The 16,336-nt window shown below is 46.3% G+C and overlaps 1 protein-coding gene across 1 annotated transcript in view; it reads right to left on the reverse strand.

The window, feature by feature from the left end:
- The window catches only part of SDF4 (stromal cell derived factor 4), a 47,706-nt gene extending 31,871 nt beyond the window's left edge, over positions 1–15,835 (reverse strand). Inside the window, exons 1-2 of the mRNA XM_066606762.1 lie at positions 15,772–15,835; positions 7,835–8,192 (exon numbers count right to left, since the gene is read on the reverse strand). Coding sequence (XP_066462859.1) covers positions 7,835–8,142 — 308 coding nt within the window. The 5' untranslated portion in view covers positions 8,143–8,192; positions 15,772–15,835. The remainder of the gene's footprint in view (positions 1–7,834; positions 8,193–15,771) is intronic.
- Between the last annotated feature and the right edge of the window lie 501 nt (positions 15,836–16,336).

Below are 16,336 nucleotides of genomic sequence, written 5' to 3' on the forward strand. Positions count from 1 at the left end.
CCCGTTTCCAGAAAGCTAATACACACGCCGGCAGCCATGACAGCATTGAATGGCTGTGATTGGCTAAAGCACACGTGGCTTCAGCCAATCACACTATTCAATGACATCATTGAATGGCTGTGATTGGCTGAAGGCGCACGTGTTAGCAATCACACCCATTCAATGATGTCATTGAATAGTGTGATTGGCTGAAGCCACGTGTGCTTTAGCCAATCACAGCCATTCAATGATGTCATGGCTGCCGGCGTGTGTATTAGCTTTCTGGAAGCGGGGATTTCAAGCCCCACATTCAGAAAGCTATGCTGCGGCGGGGACGAGGAGCGAGCGACAGCCTGCCGGAGCGAGCGACATCCTGCCGGAGCGCGACAGAACGCCGTGGGAGGTGAGTAATAAAATTTTTTTTTTTTTCTCCACTGAATACCGGCGTATAAGGTGACATTTGGGGGGTCGTCTTATACGCCCCGTCGCCTTATACGCCGGTATATACGGTATTTGAAGACTCAATAAAAAATTATTGTTAAAAAAAAAAATTAAAAAATTATATATATCCTGCAAAATATAACAGTTTATCAATTTTCCTAAATGGGTTCTCTCAGAAAGACAAGTACGTTCCATAAACCTTATTGGAGCATGTGGACATGCCAGAGCCGCTAACACAGAGCAGCTGTCACTTAGGAGGAACCAAGGCCGTCAATGAATTACACGGTCTGCCATACATCTGAATGGCAGCCCTGTAATACTACATGTTCCCTGTAGTGGCAGTGTGCATGGGAAACGTATGGCAAAACACGCATTCCCTCAACGACAACAGCCGATCCCTGGGCCAGCTTCCATGTAAAATGAGGTTACATAGTAACATAGTATGTTGGGCTGAAGAGAGACAACATCCATCTGGTTCAGCCTGTTTTAACCCGTCCCCCCATGTTGATCCAGAGGAGGGCAAAAAAAAAAAAAGTTGCAGACGCCAATTTAGCCCATGCGGGGGAAACAATTTCTTCTCGATTCCATAATGGCCGTCAGAATAATCCCCGGATCAACGTTTTGAAAGTTCCTACCTGACTGCAAGACCCTGATCAACAACCCCACTGGTTATTCAATGTCTATATCCTGTAATATCCTTGCGCTCTAGAAAGACATTTAGTCCCCTCTTAAACTCCTCTATGGATTTTGCCATCACCACGTCCTCAGGCAGAGAGTTCCACAGTCTCACCGCTCTTACAGTAAAGAACCCCCTTCTATGTTGGTGACGAAACCTGCTTTCCTTTAACCATAGAAAATTCCTTCTACGGACAATCCCTTTAAAGCTACCTATAGCTAACTCATTGGTCATGTCATTGAGGTCTGAAACCAGCCTGGGGCTGAGCAAATCATATATGCTAATGCAAATATGCAAGGGTAGATTGGGCAGTGATGAGACGATTGAATGGAGGTCGAGTATGCTCAGCTACATTCATCTTAACCCTTTCCAATCTAATTTCCCTGCCAACCGCACCCCCCCAGCTCTTATTTATTTTGCGTGGGGCCCATTCACATTTTGCAAACTTTATTAGCTAATTTTTGAAAATTATAAAGGCGAGTTATGAGTGTTTCACATCAGGAAGCTCATTCGTCATAATATGCTTCTAACAGCATTCAGGCCAGCTCTCAGACGTCGGAGAGCTGTCCCGCATGGTATAATATACATAGGCAGAAGAGAACTCCAACACGGGAGAGCGGTCCTGCAGAGAGTCAGAAACATGTCAGGCGAGGTCGGACACATCGCAGCTATGCAGGGAAATTTCCATGTCGGACTATGTCTGATACTGGATTGGAAAGGGTTAGAATGGGTCTGCCAGAGATAGCTGAGCGCTTGTAATCTGCCATTTCCATCAGCTCCGTTGAAACCAATGGAGTGGCGACCATGCATGCTCAACCATCACTCCATTCAATCTCCATGTCACTGCAGGGAGTGCAGCGAGCCCGCAGTGACGGGAAGATGGGAACAAGGGACTCCCATTCTTAGGATTGGTGGGGGTCTCAGCTATGAATCTCCAAATCAGACTTTTATTACCTATTAGGTAGGTTAGAAAAAATAAGAAAAAAAAAAGGTGAATTTGGGGAATACCCCCTTACAGCTTATCCACATATGGGAACATACTAGTGTAGTGCGGAGGCAGTAGAGGACCATTATCAGGAAATCGGAGCATTAGGTGATGTGTATACAATTACTCTGCATTTCAGTAGACTCAGCTGTTAGTAAACAATTGTAGATAAATGCTGAGAATTCTTTAAAGCGACATTTTTAAGATATGTTTATTGCGGTCTGGCGCCACGGCATCGGATGTCACCGGATGAGAAGACCTCATAAACCCGTCACATGGGCTTCTAATGTAGTAGCCGCAAGGCAGGTTTACTGGCGGTCACTGAGGACATTCCTGTCCGGGTTCCTATTGGCTGCAGCGGTCACGTGGGTTAACTGCTGCAGCGCATGTAAACAGAAGAGCACGGTGAGCGGTGGAGGGGCGCAGTATGTAACGGGAGCATTTGGTTTTGGTTTTTTTAATATACTGAACGCCCCCCACTGCCACAGTTAGGGGTACTGCAGTAGCTTTCGGGACTGGAGTGACAGGGACAGGGGACGCCCTTCCTTGCCATAGATTGTAAATTCAGTACGCTGCAGAATTAAGACGAACCAATAAGACAAATTCAGCCGAGTCCATAAAGCACTGCCATGACCATCACAACGCCAAGAACTCAGACGAACGTTTGCGAGTCTCCGCAAGAAACTCCTATCTTCATAATATGTCATTCCTCCGCTGCCCACTCACAAGGGGAGAGTACTACAGGGGGGCTCCAGCATCTCCGAATCACCAGCCTAGTAGGTAGCCTAGGAGGTATCTCAGTGAGCCTTTTTTGGCTTGTTCCATCGAATCCCAAAGTAAGGTGAATAAGGTCCCCCCCATGGGGTATTCTTGATTTGTTTTCCAGCAAATATCCCATAGATATACAGAATAGGTGGCAAGAAGGATTTAATGATCGGACAGTCTCCCCAAAGATGAAGTAGCGGGACAGGAGTCGCTTCCAGCCACAGATTCATATAAACTATTACACTGTCATGCACAATCATAAATCGCAGCCACACACTGTGATACACCGGCCCACACAGCGGTAAAACCGGGTGAGCCCAGCCTAACTCCTACCCCTATAATTCCATCATTGCAGCATTTAAAGGGGTTGTCTACTATTAGAAAAACATGGGCCCTTTCTTCGAAACACAGCGCCACCATTGTCCATAGGGTTGTGTGAATGGGAGCTGAACTGCAGTACCCTACACAACCCACGGACGAGGGTGGCAGTGTGTCTGAAAACAAGCCATGTTTTTCTAACTTTTCAATAGGGAAACCTTGCATCGCCTGCACCTATTGTAGCAAGTAACGTCACCCTATGGGAACCTGTGTGCAAAACTGACAGGATGTATCTGAAGGTAAGAATGGGAAGTGTATGAGCAGGTTACCAGAAGCCCATAAAAAGCCGCAGGAAGTGAGCTGTCAGTTCCACTACAGCAAGAGCGGGCATCAGTCTAGCACACTTCATTAGTTAGAAACAAATCATCGTTACAACCCACCTCATAATCACTGTGTGCGAGACGTTCTACAGACCTGCGTGTAGTGATCAACAACAAAACCCGAACTAGAAGTCACATATTATGAGCCAAGGGTCCTTTACACCAGTTGATCAGGCGTTTAGAATGAGCAACGATCGCCATATACCAGATCATCAGCGCTCGTTGGTGCCACTCATGTGTAGAAGCTTGGCACTATAGGGGCAAAAGATGGGGATGGGGTGGGAGGATTTTTATATAGTCCTTTGTCCGTTCAGGTTAAGAAAATTGTAGATCAATGTATCAGTTAATTGTTCTTTTATTGGATTGTAGACTAGAAAGATATAGCATGATGCCAGTATAAGTAGTGAAGGGGTTAAACGAAACCTTTTCTATACCATTACGGGGTAGACAGACAAGATAAGAATCTCCAGACTGCCTTCCTTTTCACTGAACTCATAAGGGTCTCATTGTATGTTATAGTTACACCTCAAAAGGTGTAACTTATGTTAAACATTTTAGTTTTAGCCTATTATGTATTATTAATCTTGGAGGTATGTACTTTTCCTGTGATGTCATTTATAGTATAAAAACCAAATACACCTTAGAATAAATTAGAAATCATCTGATACAGCACAGGCTGGTGTGATGTGTATTTCTCCTGGATCCAGACTTCTGCACGAGATCTGGGATCATCTTCTCTTTGATAAACACATAAATTCTCCTTACAGTCCATCAGCTGAATGAAGCAAATTATCGGGAAAACCAACATTCAGTAAATGTTTGTTCCTGATTATCAGGCTGCGTAAAAGGCCCTTAGCCCCTTAATGACATGGCCTATTTTGGGCTTAAGGACGCAACGATTTTTGGCGGATTTTCTTCTCCATTTATTAAAAGTCACAATTTTTTGGTCGCCGCGGCCGTATAAGGGCTTGTTTTTTGCGTGGCGAACTGTAGTTTTTATCAGTGCCACTTTTGGGTACATTGACTATATTGTAAAACTTTTCTCTCCCAGTCATAAAAAAAATAAATAAAACGCATCAATTCTGCCATAGATTTTTTTTTTTTTACAGCGTTAATCATGCAGCATAAATGACACAATCCATTTTTTTCTGCGGGTCGGTACGGTTACAACGATACCAAAATTCTTACATTGTTTTAGGTTTTTCCACTTTTCTGCAATAAAAAAACCTTTTTTGGGCAAATTTTTTTCTTTTCTAAATCGCTGCATTCAAAGTCCTGTAACTTTTTTATTTTCTCATGTACGGAGCTCTATGGGGCTTATTTTTTGTGAGACGAGCTGTAGTTTTTAATTGGTATCATTTTGGGGTACATACGGCTTTTTTGATCACTTTTAATGCGTTTTTAGGGAGGCAAAATGTTAAAAATTAGCATTTTGCCTCAGTTTTTTACGCTTTTTTTCCCTGCACAGTCAAAGGCATGTGCAACCTATTGTACGCGTCTTTACGGACGCAACAATACCAAATATGTGGGGTTTTTTTTACCTTTTTTTATGCTAATATGAGAAAAAGCATAAAAAAGAGGTTTTTTAAAAAAAACATTTATTCATTTTTTTAATCTTTCTTTTATCACAATTTGTGTCCCCCTGGGGGTCTTACAACACTGCCCTGATGATCGCTGTGATAAAGCATGGCAGGGCTACTGCCCTGCCATGCCTTATTGCTTATACAGTGATCTCAGGCACTGGCAACACAGGACTATATTGCGAGAGCCCGGTAACTTCACAGAGGGAGTGTGCTCCCTCTGTGAACCCTTCCTGTGCCGCGATCTACATAGATCTCCGATGCACCCCCGCTGTTGCAGCAGGAGGCCGGCTATGACTGACAGCCGGCTCCCGCTGCGGGATAGCGCGAGATCATATGTGATCTTGCGCTATCCCTATGACGTAAGGGTACGTCATTTTGCGGGAAGTACCCCGCTCCCATGACGTACCCTTTACGTCATGGGGAGGGAAGGGGTTAAAGGCTTCGTACAACTTCACATTTTCTTTTCTTTAATCAATGTGTCTTTGGAAATGAAGCCTTTCTGTAATTGGCCTTCATTAAAAATTTCTGATCATTTGGCTTCTATTGTATTCCAAGGCACTACAGACTGGAGGACTGACAGGTTAGCAAAATCTGTAAAGCCCCGTTTACACACTGATGATTGCTCAAAATTCATCAGAAACTGACAGTTTTGAGCGATCATTTTGCATTAGCTACTAATGGGCTAATCAGCCCATTAGTAGCTAACTAGCTTCATTTGCATGTATTTAGAGAACAGCAGATGTTCTGTTCTCTAAATACATCGCTATTGTTCTCCAGTGGGACAGCTGTTGAAAGAATGTTATCAGCGCTGCCCGCAGAGAACTCAGCTTGCGGTCCCTCTTATCAGGGACGATGGATTTTAAGCTGAGCTAAACTCAGCGATGGACGAAAAGTGCACGATAAGTGCATGATGGGCACACATTTACATGCAACGATTACTGCTCAAAAGGCAATTGTGAAGGATAATCGCTGTGTGTAAAAGGACCTTTAGTGACAGCAAAAGAGTGGGAAAGGGGTGGGGGGGGGGGGAGGGTTACAGACATTACACAGCAGGGGATTTGTGAGACGCAACCACTCTGGGGGTCTCTGCAGCAACAGGAATAAATCAGCAGATAATCATTTGCAAGTTCATGTGCATCTTCCACGCAGTGAAGTGCAGTCTATGGAAGGGTTATATGTCATTGTTTAGTACACTCACTCCACATTTTAAGTAATAAAAGAGGATAAAAACCTGCAATATGTCTGGAGGGAGAAACCTTATTACAGAGTGCTGTATGACAGTGTGGGGATTACTGATCATCTCATCAGCCCCCATGCCCCAGCATGCTGCACCTTCTAGTACTGTTTTGTAATACTCCACATCTAGATCATAGTCCTATCAGGCTGTGATTTTAGCCTAGCTCAGCTACCAACAGCTTGTCATTTGATCTAGAGATAACACTGTGTAGTAATCAATTACACCTACCTTTCTCTCCCCCCAGTGGCAAACACTGAGGAGAGACAGCATTGTGTATGATTGAGTAGGCATGGCTAAATAGCCTTCGACAAGGGAGGGAAGCTTGTGCTGATCAGTGCTGCGAATGCCCCCAGCCAGATATCTCAATAGAAGACTTGAGCCAAAGCACATATAAGGCATTTCAAGTGCACGAGAATGAAAATGCAAAGCAGGCTGAAACTGAACTAACAAAAAGTGAACGATTCTCATCAGTCGTTGGCTCATATTTTGACCGAACAATTATCGCTCGCTTTCAATCGTTTGAATGACTTTTTTTGATCGATAATCATTACGTCTAAACGCACCTTTAGTAAAGATATTGTGTACTGATTTTTTACATGCACAAATGGTTTCAATAGCCTTTAAATGGGTTGTACCTAAAATGTACCTTTATCACTTATCACTAGGATAGGTGATAAGAATCTGATGGGTGGGAGTCTCAGCGGTGAGATCCCAAGAATGAAGAACCCATGACCGTCTCTGCTCCTCATTGCGGGCACACTGTACCCACCTGCAGTGAGGAGGAGACTGAATGGAGCGGCGGTCACACAAGTACGGTGCTGCTGCATTCAACTCAATTGGGCTGATGGAAATGGCCGAGTACAAGCGCTTAACGATCGCCAGCAGTCCCAATGAAGACAAATGCAGTAGCACCGCGCATTTACAACCGCTGCTCGATTCAATCTCCTGCTGCGGTGTGTAGTGAGCTAACAGTGAGGACAATAGGAATGGGGCCCTCGTTCTCAGGATCGGTGGGGGTCTCAGAAGTCTGATTGGTTGCAGTCTCACCACTATCACCAATATTATGGAGAGGTGATAAAAGCCAATTGTGTTACAACTAGAGATGAGGGAATCTACTCATTTCGAGTATTTACTCGATCGAGCACCGCGATTTTCGAGTACTTCAGTACTCGGGTGAGAAGATTCGGGGGGCGCCGGGGGGGAACAGGGGGGAGCCCTCTCTCTCTCCCTCTCCCCCCCACTCCCCGCTGCAACCCCCCACTCACCCATGGCGCCCCCGAATCTTTTCGTCCGAGTACGGAAGTACTCGAAAATCGCGGTGCTCGGGCGAAAAAGGGGCGTGGCCGAGTAGGCTCGCTCATCTCTAGTTACAACCCCTTTAACACTAGGCTCAACCCAGTTAGCAGTCATGACCACTTGGCTGATACTTCTGCATCTGGTACTGTTACCCAAGCTCAGCCATGGACTTACTTTGAAAAGATGGCCGCCAGCTTCCTCCTGTTCCTCCTCGGCTCTGAATCTTCATCAAATTCTTCTATCTCTTTACCTAAGAAAACCTCTTGATGGAACTCCTTGTTGAGGTGACCATCCATTTCCATTTTCACTCCGTTCAGGTGGTCCGGGGGCATGATTTCATTCTCATCCTTATTGTCCACTGGCTTATCTTTTAAGGCAGAATTATTTGCCGGTCTGGCATAAACATCCATAAGAAGAAATACGAACAAGAGGGAAAGGTAGAGCGAACCCAAGCTGAAGAGGAACACCTGCTTAGACACCATTGTCCTTCCCTAAACCGCCACCAAGATGTAACTGCCGAGCAATTGCCTCCCTGAAAAAGACAAGAAAAGTTTATAAGGAACCTGTGAGACATCAGAAGAGTCATATAATCATTCGGTAGTAGAATTAATAATTAGAATTCATTTCTAAATTTCAATAAAATGAATGGGGCTCAGCTGCAATACCAGACAAGGCCTGTGGATAAGCGTGGCACTGTTTCTGGAAGAAATCAGTCATATTTTTTCATATTCATCTCTTAGAACTCCTTCAACATAGAGTACAATGTATCTACTCACTATATCACATGCTGCAGCGTTCATAAGATCACATGGCCAGGATCATTGGGGGAGATTAATCAAAAGCATTGCAAGAGAGCAATGGAAGTCGAAGTTCTGGAATCTGATTGCTTGCTACGGGCAACTGCTGCACTCTTCCTTGCACCAATTCTTAAAAGTAATGATTTGACAGAGGCCTTAAAGCGTTATTCCAGTGAAAAAAAAATAAAATAAAATAAAAGTTATCCCAAAACCACAGGAGAGGAGATAACTAACTGATTGGTGGGGTCCGATCACTGGGGTCCCCACCTATCGCAAGAACAGGGGCTCCCGTTTGCTTCACTTCTGGTCGTTCTGTATCCCCCGCTATTTCTGTCAGCCCCACTAAAACCAAAGTAATGTCACTCTGGTGGGAGTTGACTTGATGCAAGAGCGACCAGGAAAACAGGACCCACATTTTTAGGATCAGTGGGGGTCCCAGTTGTCGGAGCCCCATGGATCTATCAGTTTTCATCCATCCAATGGAAGGGTGAAAACATGCCTCACTACCAAAATACCCCTTTAATCTCCCTGTATACATGAGAGAAAGGTCAGCCGAACCTGCCAATTTCAACAAGCTCATGTGACAGCTATTGAAAGTATATGGGCACCTTTAAGGCGCCCATATAAATTGGACTTTGCTTGTCCAAACCCATCGATAACAGGCGGGTGGGAGAACTCTCTGATGTATATTAGGACGGCTCAGCTCTTCCCCGATAGATGATGTTGGAGAAGAAGAGGGATTGAGGACGCTGAATTTCAACATCGATCCTTTTGCTCCTCGGGAACCAAGCTGCTGACTGCGGCTTACCTCCCCAGGGCGGTCTCACACAAACGTATTGTTACAGCACAACCCGCGCGTGGAATATGCTGTATCGGTCAGCCATAGGCTGCCATGTTGCAGCTGACGCGAATAGTGCGAGACACGTGTGCAAGAAAAAGCGCAGCACGTAATACACGCCACAATACTCCATGGTGCTCGGCGTCCCGCAGCAAGTACGTAATGTCATTGCATGCTTCGTGCTGCACGCATGGTGGGTGGCATGCAGCGACCTCAGGTGGAGAGCTGCGCTTCAGGAGAAACAAGGCTCTGTGTATTACAAATACTTGGCAAATCTTTGTTTTCCCCAAACGATATTGTAAGCAGCAGGGCTGCGTCTGTGAATGAGTAAAGGGACAATGGATATAAAGAAAAGGTACGTTATAAATAGACAGGCTGCGACAAGAAACCAAGGGCAGAAGATAGAAGTGTAAGGGCACACCACATACTGCAATGCAACACGGAACGGGAACTGCTGACAAGCGGGTAACTCGAGAATCAAATCCTACCCCCACGGCACGCTCATCCCCACGCACCGCGCCAAATATCTCTTCTGTACTGTGCAGAAAGGCGACAGCACAGGGGTCAAAAAATGACATAAAGCCAACTCCACGGAGCAATGTCTGCCAGACACTAGATGCATTGTGAGATTACCCACCCATCAGAGACGGTCTTCCCCAGAAAACTCTTGTAGGCGCATAAATATCATTAACCCCTTAACGCCACGGGGCGTAAAGTTTACATTATGGCAGTGTGGTACTTAAAGGGGTTGTCCCGCGCCGAAACGGGTTTTTTTGTTTTTTTTAACCCCCCCCCCCCCCCCGTTCGGCGCGAGACAACCCCGATGCAGGGGTTAAAAAAAACAAACGGAGAGTGCTTACCTGAATCCCGGCGGTCCGGCGTCTTCATACTTACCTGCTGAAGATGGCCGCCGGGGTCTGCTCCCTCCGTGGACCGCAGCTCTTCTATGCGGTCCATTGCCGATTCCAGCCTCCTGATTGGCTGGAATCGGCACGTGACGGGGCGGAGCTACACGGAGCCGGCATTCTGCACGAGCGGCTCCATTGAAGAGAGCAGAAGACCCGGACTGCGCAAGCGCGGCTAATTTGGCCATCGGAGGGCGAAAATTAGTCGGCACCATGGGAACGAGGACGCCAGCAACGGAGCAGGTAAGTGAAAAACTTTTTATAACTTCTGTATGGCTCATAATTAATGCACAATGTACATTACAAAGTGCATTAATATGGCCATACAGAAGTGTATAGACCCACTTGCTGCCGCGGGACAACCCCTTTAACGCAACGGGATGTAACCTTACGTCCTGTGGATGGCACGGGATCAAAAGTGAGCTCACGCCATCCGGCAGTGGGAGCCGGCTGTTACTGATAGCCGGCCTCCCGCTGCAACAAGGCGTACATGAGGACAGCGACTCCCGCTGTTAACCCCCTTACATGCTGCAATCTATGTAGAACACGTTATATAAAGGGTTCACAGAGGCAGGGGGCTCCCTCTTTGATATCATCAGACCCCCGCAATGTCATCGCGGAGGGCCGTCGGGTTGCCATAGCATATCATTTGAGCACATTATTAATCCTGCGGAGCAAAAACGTAAAAAAAGGGAGGCAAAATGCTCATTTTGTTCGTTTTACCTCCCAAAAAGCGCAATAAAAGTGATAAAAAAGCCATATGTACCCCATATGGTACAAATAAAAACTATAGCTCGTTATGCAAAAAACAATCCCTCACAGAGCTCCGTATATGGAAAAATAAAGTTGTAGGACTTGAACGCATCGATTTAAAAAACTATAGTTCGCCACGCAAAAAATCTCTTGTGGCCAATGTCAACAGAAAAATAAAAAACTTACGACTTTTGATAAGTGGACATGAAAATCCCCCAAAAATCATTGCGTCCTCAACGCCAAAATAGGCTGTGTCCTTAAGGGGTTAAATTGGTCGTACCAGAAGTGACCTTCATCACATATCTATAGGATAGGAGACGAAAGTCAGGTGGATGGAGGTCTCACTGGGCTGCAGGTCGAATGGCCTTCACTGACCATCCACATGGTATCCGCGGCGAAGTAGAGCATGCTGCGATTTTTACCTCCACGTGCGGAATGTGCAGTTCGCATCTACTAGTGTGAGCGAAAAAGCGTAAGCACGTACTTTTCAATGTGACTTTGCAACACCTGCCTAAAACTTTTGCGCAGTACTAATGTAGAGGTAATAAAGGGCTCTCGGCAGTAATTAATATGTCAGTGCGCTGCGTCATCTAGAATTACAGCCCACGGCCTGATCAGAGGACTGATATCCTGGCTGCGCAAGCAGTGAATCTTACGCAAGTCACTCCACATCCAGCAGATCAGAGTACAGCCACGGAATCCTTCGGTCAGCTGCAATAAACCCTTTGGGTCTAGTAGCAGGTAATACTCTGGTAGGGCCCGTTCACACTGCACAATCCTGCACCAGACTTATTTCATCTGCCCACATGGGGACGGCCTTATTCATTGGGGTTAATCCACATGCGAAAAACTCAACGCAGAACTCGTGTCAGGAAGTTATGTGCCATTTTTTTCTCCTGTGAGACAAATTGTAAAGAGAATAGTCCAGATTCCTCGTCACACGAATGGATTGTGGAACTGGAACAGAATTGCATCAAATCACTGTCAGATTTCACCTTGCGAATTCATATGGATATACAGAATATCCCCCCCCCCCCCCCCCCTTCCATTCGAAGAGGTAAAATGTGCAGTGAAAATATGGAGCATAAACCAACATGCTGCAAATCTAAGATTTAGGCCGGGCTCACACAGCCGAGAGCCTGGCGAGACGCAGAAATCTTGCACGAATATGAGCCCATCACATATCCTATCTTTGGGCGGGCCCTCACATCGCCCATTGCTTTCAACGTGGCTGGTGGAAGCGACGCACTGCGTGTATGCGGTGCAATGCGATGTTTCCAATTGAAAACAATGGGAAACCCTCCGCAATCCTCCGGCGCGGGTTTCAGCGGAAGTAAAGCGAGGCGGTTTTGATATAAAAACGCCTCACACCCACGCCAAATATCGCATGTTGGCGAGCGTGATATCGGTGCTGCTGACCACAGTGGGTGCACCCAGATTCTACCTCCTTGGTTTCGCAGGAGTAAAGAAGGGAAGAGGAGTCCAGATACACACACTGCCGTCCATGCACTCTGCAGCAGCGCCGTGCTGATCACAGGAACAGCGCTTCCAATTTCAAGGTACGGGATGCTGTGCTGTCAGTGCAGTCGTGAACGCTCTACTGGTCGTTTTGCTAAAAAGTCCGTTGGGGAAGGGGTGAAATAAAAAAATATACATATGCGCCCAAAAGTATAAAAAAAAAAAAAACAACAACATGCGCCATCATTACTTGGGAAAGGAGTGATGACAGGGGCACAGAGGGACCATTGGTAGGGTGCATTCACAAACAGCATAATTTGATGTATACTCAGACTAAAATTTGCATCAAAACCTGCGCTGTTTTGCTTGAAAAGTCAAAATCTGCACCATTGAACAAGTTATCAGTTGTGCTTCCACAGAACATCTGTCACTTATGTTTGCTCTAGCCAGCGACTGACAGTTGTCCCGTGTAAAGACACCCTAAGCAAACATTGGCCAGCGACTATCTTATATGTGTAGCCAGTAGAGATGAGCGAGCATACTCGCTAAGGGCAATTACTCGATCGAGCATTGCCCTTAGCGAGTACCTGTCCACTCGGAAGAAAAGATTCGGCTGCCAGCGGGGAGGAACGGAGGGGAGAGCTCTCTCTCTCTCCCTCTCTCCCCCCTGCATCTCACCTGTCACCTGCGCCGGCAGCCGAACCTTTTCTTCCGAGCGGGGAGATACTCGCTAAGGACAATGCTCGATCGAGTAATTGTCCTTAGCGAGTATACTCGCTCATCTCTAGTAGCCAGCTTTAAAGAACTGCACAAATAGATCCATAAAGGGGTATTGCAGGACTGTAATGTTGATGACCTATCCTTAGGGTCCATCCGCTGCTCTCTGGCGCTCTGCTGCAGAGTACCCTGCTGATCAGAAGTTTGAAGAGACCGCGGCCTGTACACGGGGCTATGACATCATGTTCATTCATAACATGGCCTGAGAGCAGCACAGTCTCGTTGAGCTGCTATACCAGGTACAGCCACTACACAATGTATGGCGCTGTGTCTTGTATGCTGTAAAGAGGCTGTGGTGTTCATCCAAGCATTATGGTCTCTTTAAACAGCTGATCAGCAAACTTCCACTGATTAAACTTAGGATAGGCCATCAATATTCAAAGGGGTTTTCCAGGCAGGACCTGCCAGGATTGAAGTGGAAGCGCTGCTCTTACCTATGTAGTGGCCAGCGCTCATAATTGCAGGCAAATCAATCGGAGCTGCGCTTGTAGTTACAGGCTGGGGTTCCATTGATCAGTGCCTTCAAAAGCAGTGCCTACAATTACGAGCGCCGGCCACTACATAGGTCAAAGCAGCGCTTTCACTTCAATCCTGGCAGGTGCTGCCTGGAAAATCCCTTTAAGGATGTACGCAGACGGCAGAGCCGGTTTCCGCATGTGCAAGCCGGCCCTGGCGGCAGCTGCGCGTACCTGCTTTCTGAATCTTCAATCTGTCCAGCGGATGGTCCACAAGGCTCGCCATCGGACATGCGCGGTGCAGATGTTTTTTTTTTTTTTTTTAAACTACTGCTTTTCCTGTGGAATCCACGGCCCATCCGCAATGTCAAGTGCAAACGGGCCGCGGGTTGGACGGCTTCCGATTTTTCATCCCTGAGCGGAAACTGCAATTGGTTTCCGCTCGTGTGCATGAATCATTTTTCCATAGCATGCTATGGAGGGTTGTTACTGCGGAACCCTGAGGCGGACGCCAGCTGCGGATTCCGCAGCGAAAAACCGTCCGTGTGCGTGAGGCCTAAAGGCCCATTTACACTGGAAGATAATCGCTCAAATGACAGTTTGAGTGACAGTTTTGAACAATCATCTTTGCATAACTAAGTAGCTAATTAGCTACTTAAGAGTTAATGCAGACGGAGCGGAATACCACCGCGATAGCTCTAAGAAGAAAGCAGCTGTTTTATATATGCAAACAGCTGCTTTGTTCTCGGAGCTTTCAGCTAGTGTCTCGCTGAGAATTGCTAGTGGGACACCAGCTGAAAGAATGCCATCATCGCCGCCCGCTGAGAAAATCAGCCTGCGGTGCTGATAACAGTCATGGGTGACTTCTAGCTTGCTGGAAATCACCGATGAACGAATAGTGCACGACGGAGCACTATTAGACGCAACGGTTATCGCTCAAAAGATGGCTCGTTGTCTAAATGGGCCTTAAGTCATCAGTATCAGAATGCCAAAAACCCCCTTAGGTGGGTGGTCTGATTACATGTTTGAAATTCTGTCTGGGACCCCGTAAATCTACTAATCCTGCAGATAGTCACCTGATGCCTACAGCAACCTGCTGGGTTCAAGATAAAATTTTGTTCCGGATCAAAAGAATTATTTGATTTTGTCGGCTGTCCTTCGCTTTGGCCATTTTGTTTTCAGGTGGCCTCCGTCATTTTCTAATAACATCATATACTGCTCTGCGATTGGCCAGTGCTGGTCATGAGAGCGGTGACAACCAGTCACAGCAAAGGGATAGCGCATTAATAGCCCTAGCACAATCAATGTACTGTGGACCATTGGCTAGTTTAAAGGGGTGACCCAGAGTTAAAAAAAAAACATGGCTGCTTTCTTCCAAACACAGCGCCACTCTTGTCCATAGTGTTGTGCGAGGTATTGCAGTTTATTAAAGTGAATGAGAAGCTGACCTGCAATACCACACACAACCCTATGGACAAGGGTGGCGCTGTGTTTGGGGGGGGGGGGAAATCAGCCATGTTTTTCTAACCATGAACAACTGCTTTGATGGCAGCAGCCATCCAGAAACTGGTTCTTGAACTTACAGAACCAAACAGCAGCAGGGATACCTCTCCTTCCCACCAGAATTATGTCCCAAAGTGTCGCTTTAATTCTCCCAGCAGGATGAAGACTCGTCAGTAAAATCCCTTTCAGAGATGACCAACTCCAATTGGACAGCGGTTTTAGAGTATTTTTAATTAATGCTTGGAAAGTAACAAACTACCTTAAAGCCTCATGTATAGACAGTGGATGTCCCTGCACCATGCTTTACACTGCAGCGGTCTGTCCATGCAAGACGTGAATGAATGGGGAGCTGATTCCCCTTATAGCAAAAAAAGATTAAATACTATAAAAGGGACTAAACCACTAAATAAGGGGTTAACAGATAATATATATTATATATACACATATAATCTCACAATACTAGAAACACACGAACTGCACAAACCAATATGATGCTATCATTTATCACAGCGGGACAGCCACTGAGGTGATGGCAGCACATCTGTGTGTATCATAGCGACCGGGACCCTCACACGCCGTTATATATGTATCTCCATCCATGCATACGTCACTCTTCCTCCTTTACCTGCTGTACACGTCGGCTTGCTGTGCCCTCCTGCACGTCTCATCCACAGACCGGAAGTAGGAAGTGATGGGAGCTGGGGGAAGGTGGAGTAGAGGACACGCCTGGCGCGGACACAAGGTTCCGCCTCCACTGGCGGCCGCCGCTGCTTTGGTGCAGTGCGGTGCCGAGCTGTGTGCCGGCTCAGTGGTCAGCAACAGTGCAACTTGTGGATAGAAAAACATACAATTTCTGGCTATAAAAGGGCTTATTGCATTATCATTCTGTGAATGGCGGATGCTTTCACTGCGCGTGTTACGTGCGTTTTGGTCATGCATTCATGTTCTTTTTTTACATACATGCGTCATCCATTTTCACGTACAAAAAAAAATAAATCGCGTGGCCGATTGATGTCGCGTTTTTTGTTTTCACAGTCTGCTGGTAAAATGCGTGAAAAATGCAGCGCATAATGCAGTTGACATCTGTGTTCGATGGGGTTTTTCTACGCTCCCGTAGACTTCATGAGCGACTTTGGTCAGTAAATATGGACCAAAGTAAGACATGCTGCCATTTTAATCTCCCGTGAGTT

The sequence above is a fragment of the Eleutherodactylus coqui genome, chromosome 6 (genome assembly GCF_035609145.1).
Source record: "Eleutherodactylus coqui strain aEleCoq1 chromosome 6, aEleCoq1.hap1, whole genome shotgun sequence".
Classification (NCBI taxonomy): Eukaryota; Metazoa; Chordata; class Amphibia; order Anura; family Eleutherodactylidae; genus Eleutherodactylus; species Eleutherodactylus coqui.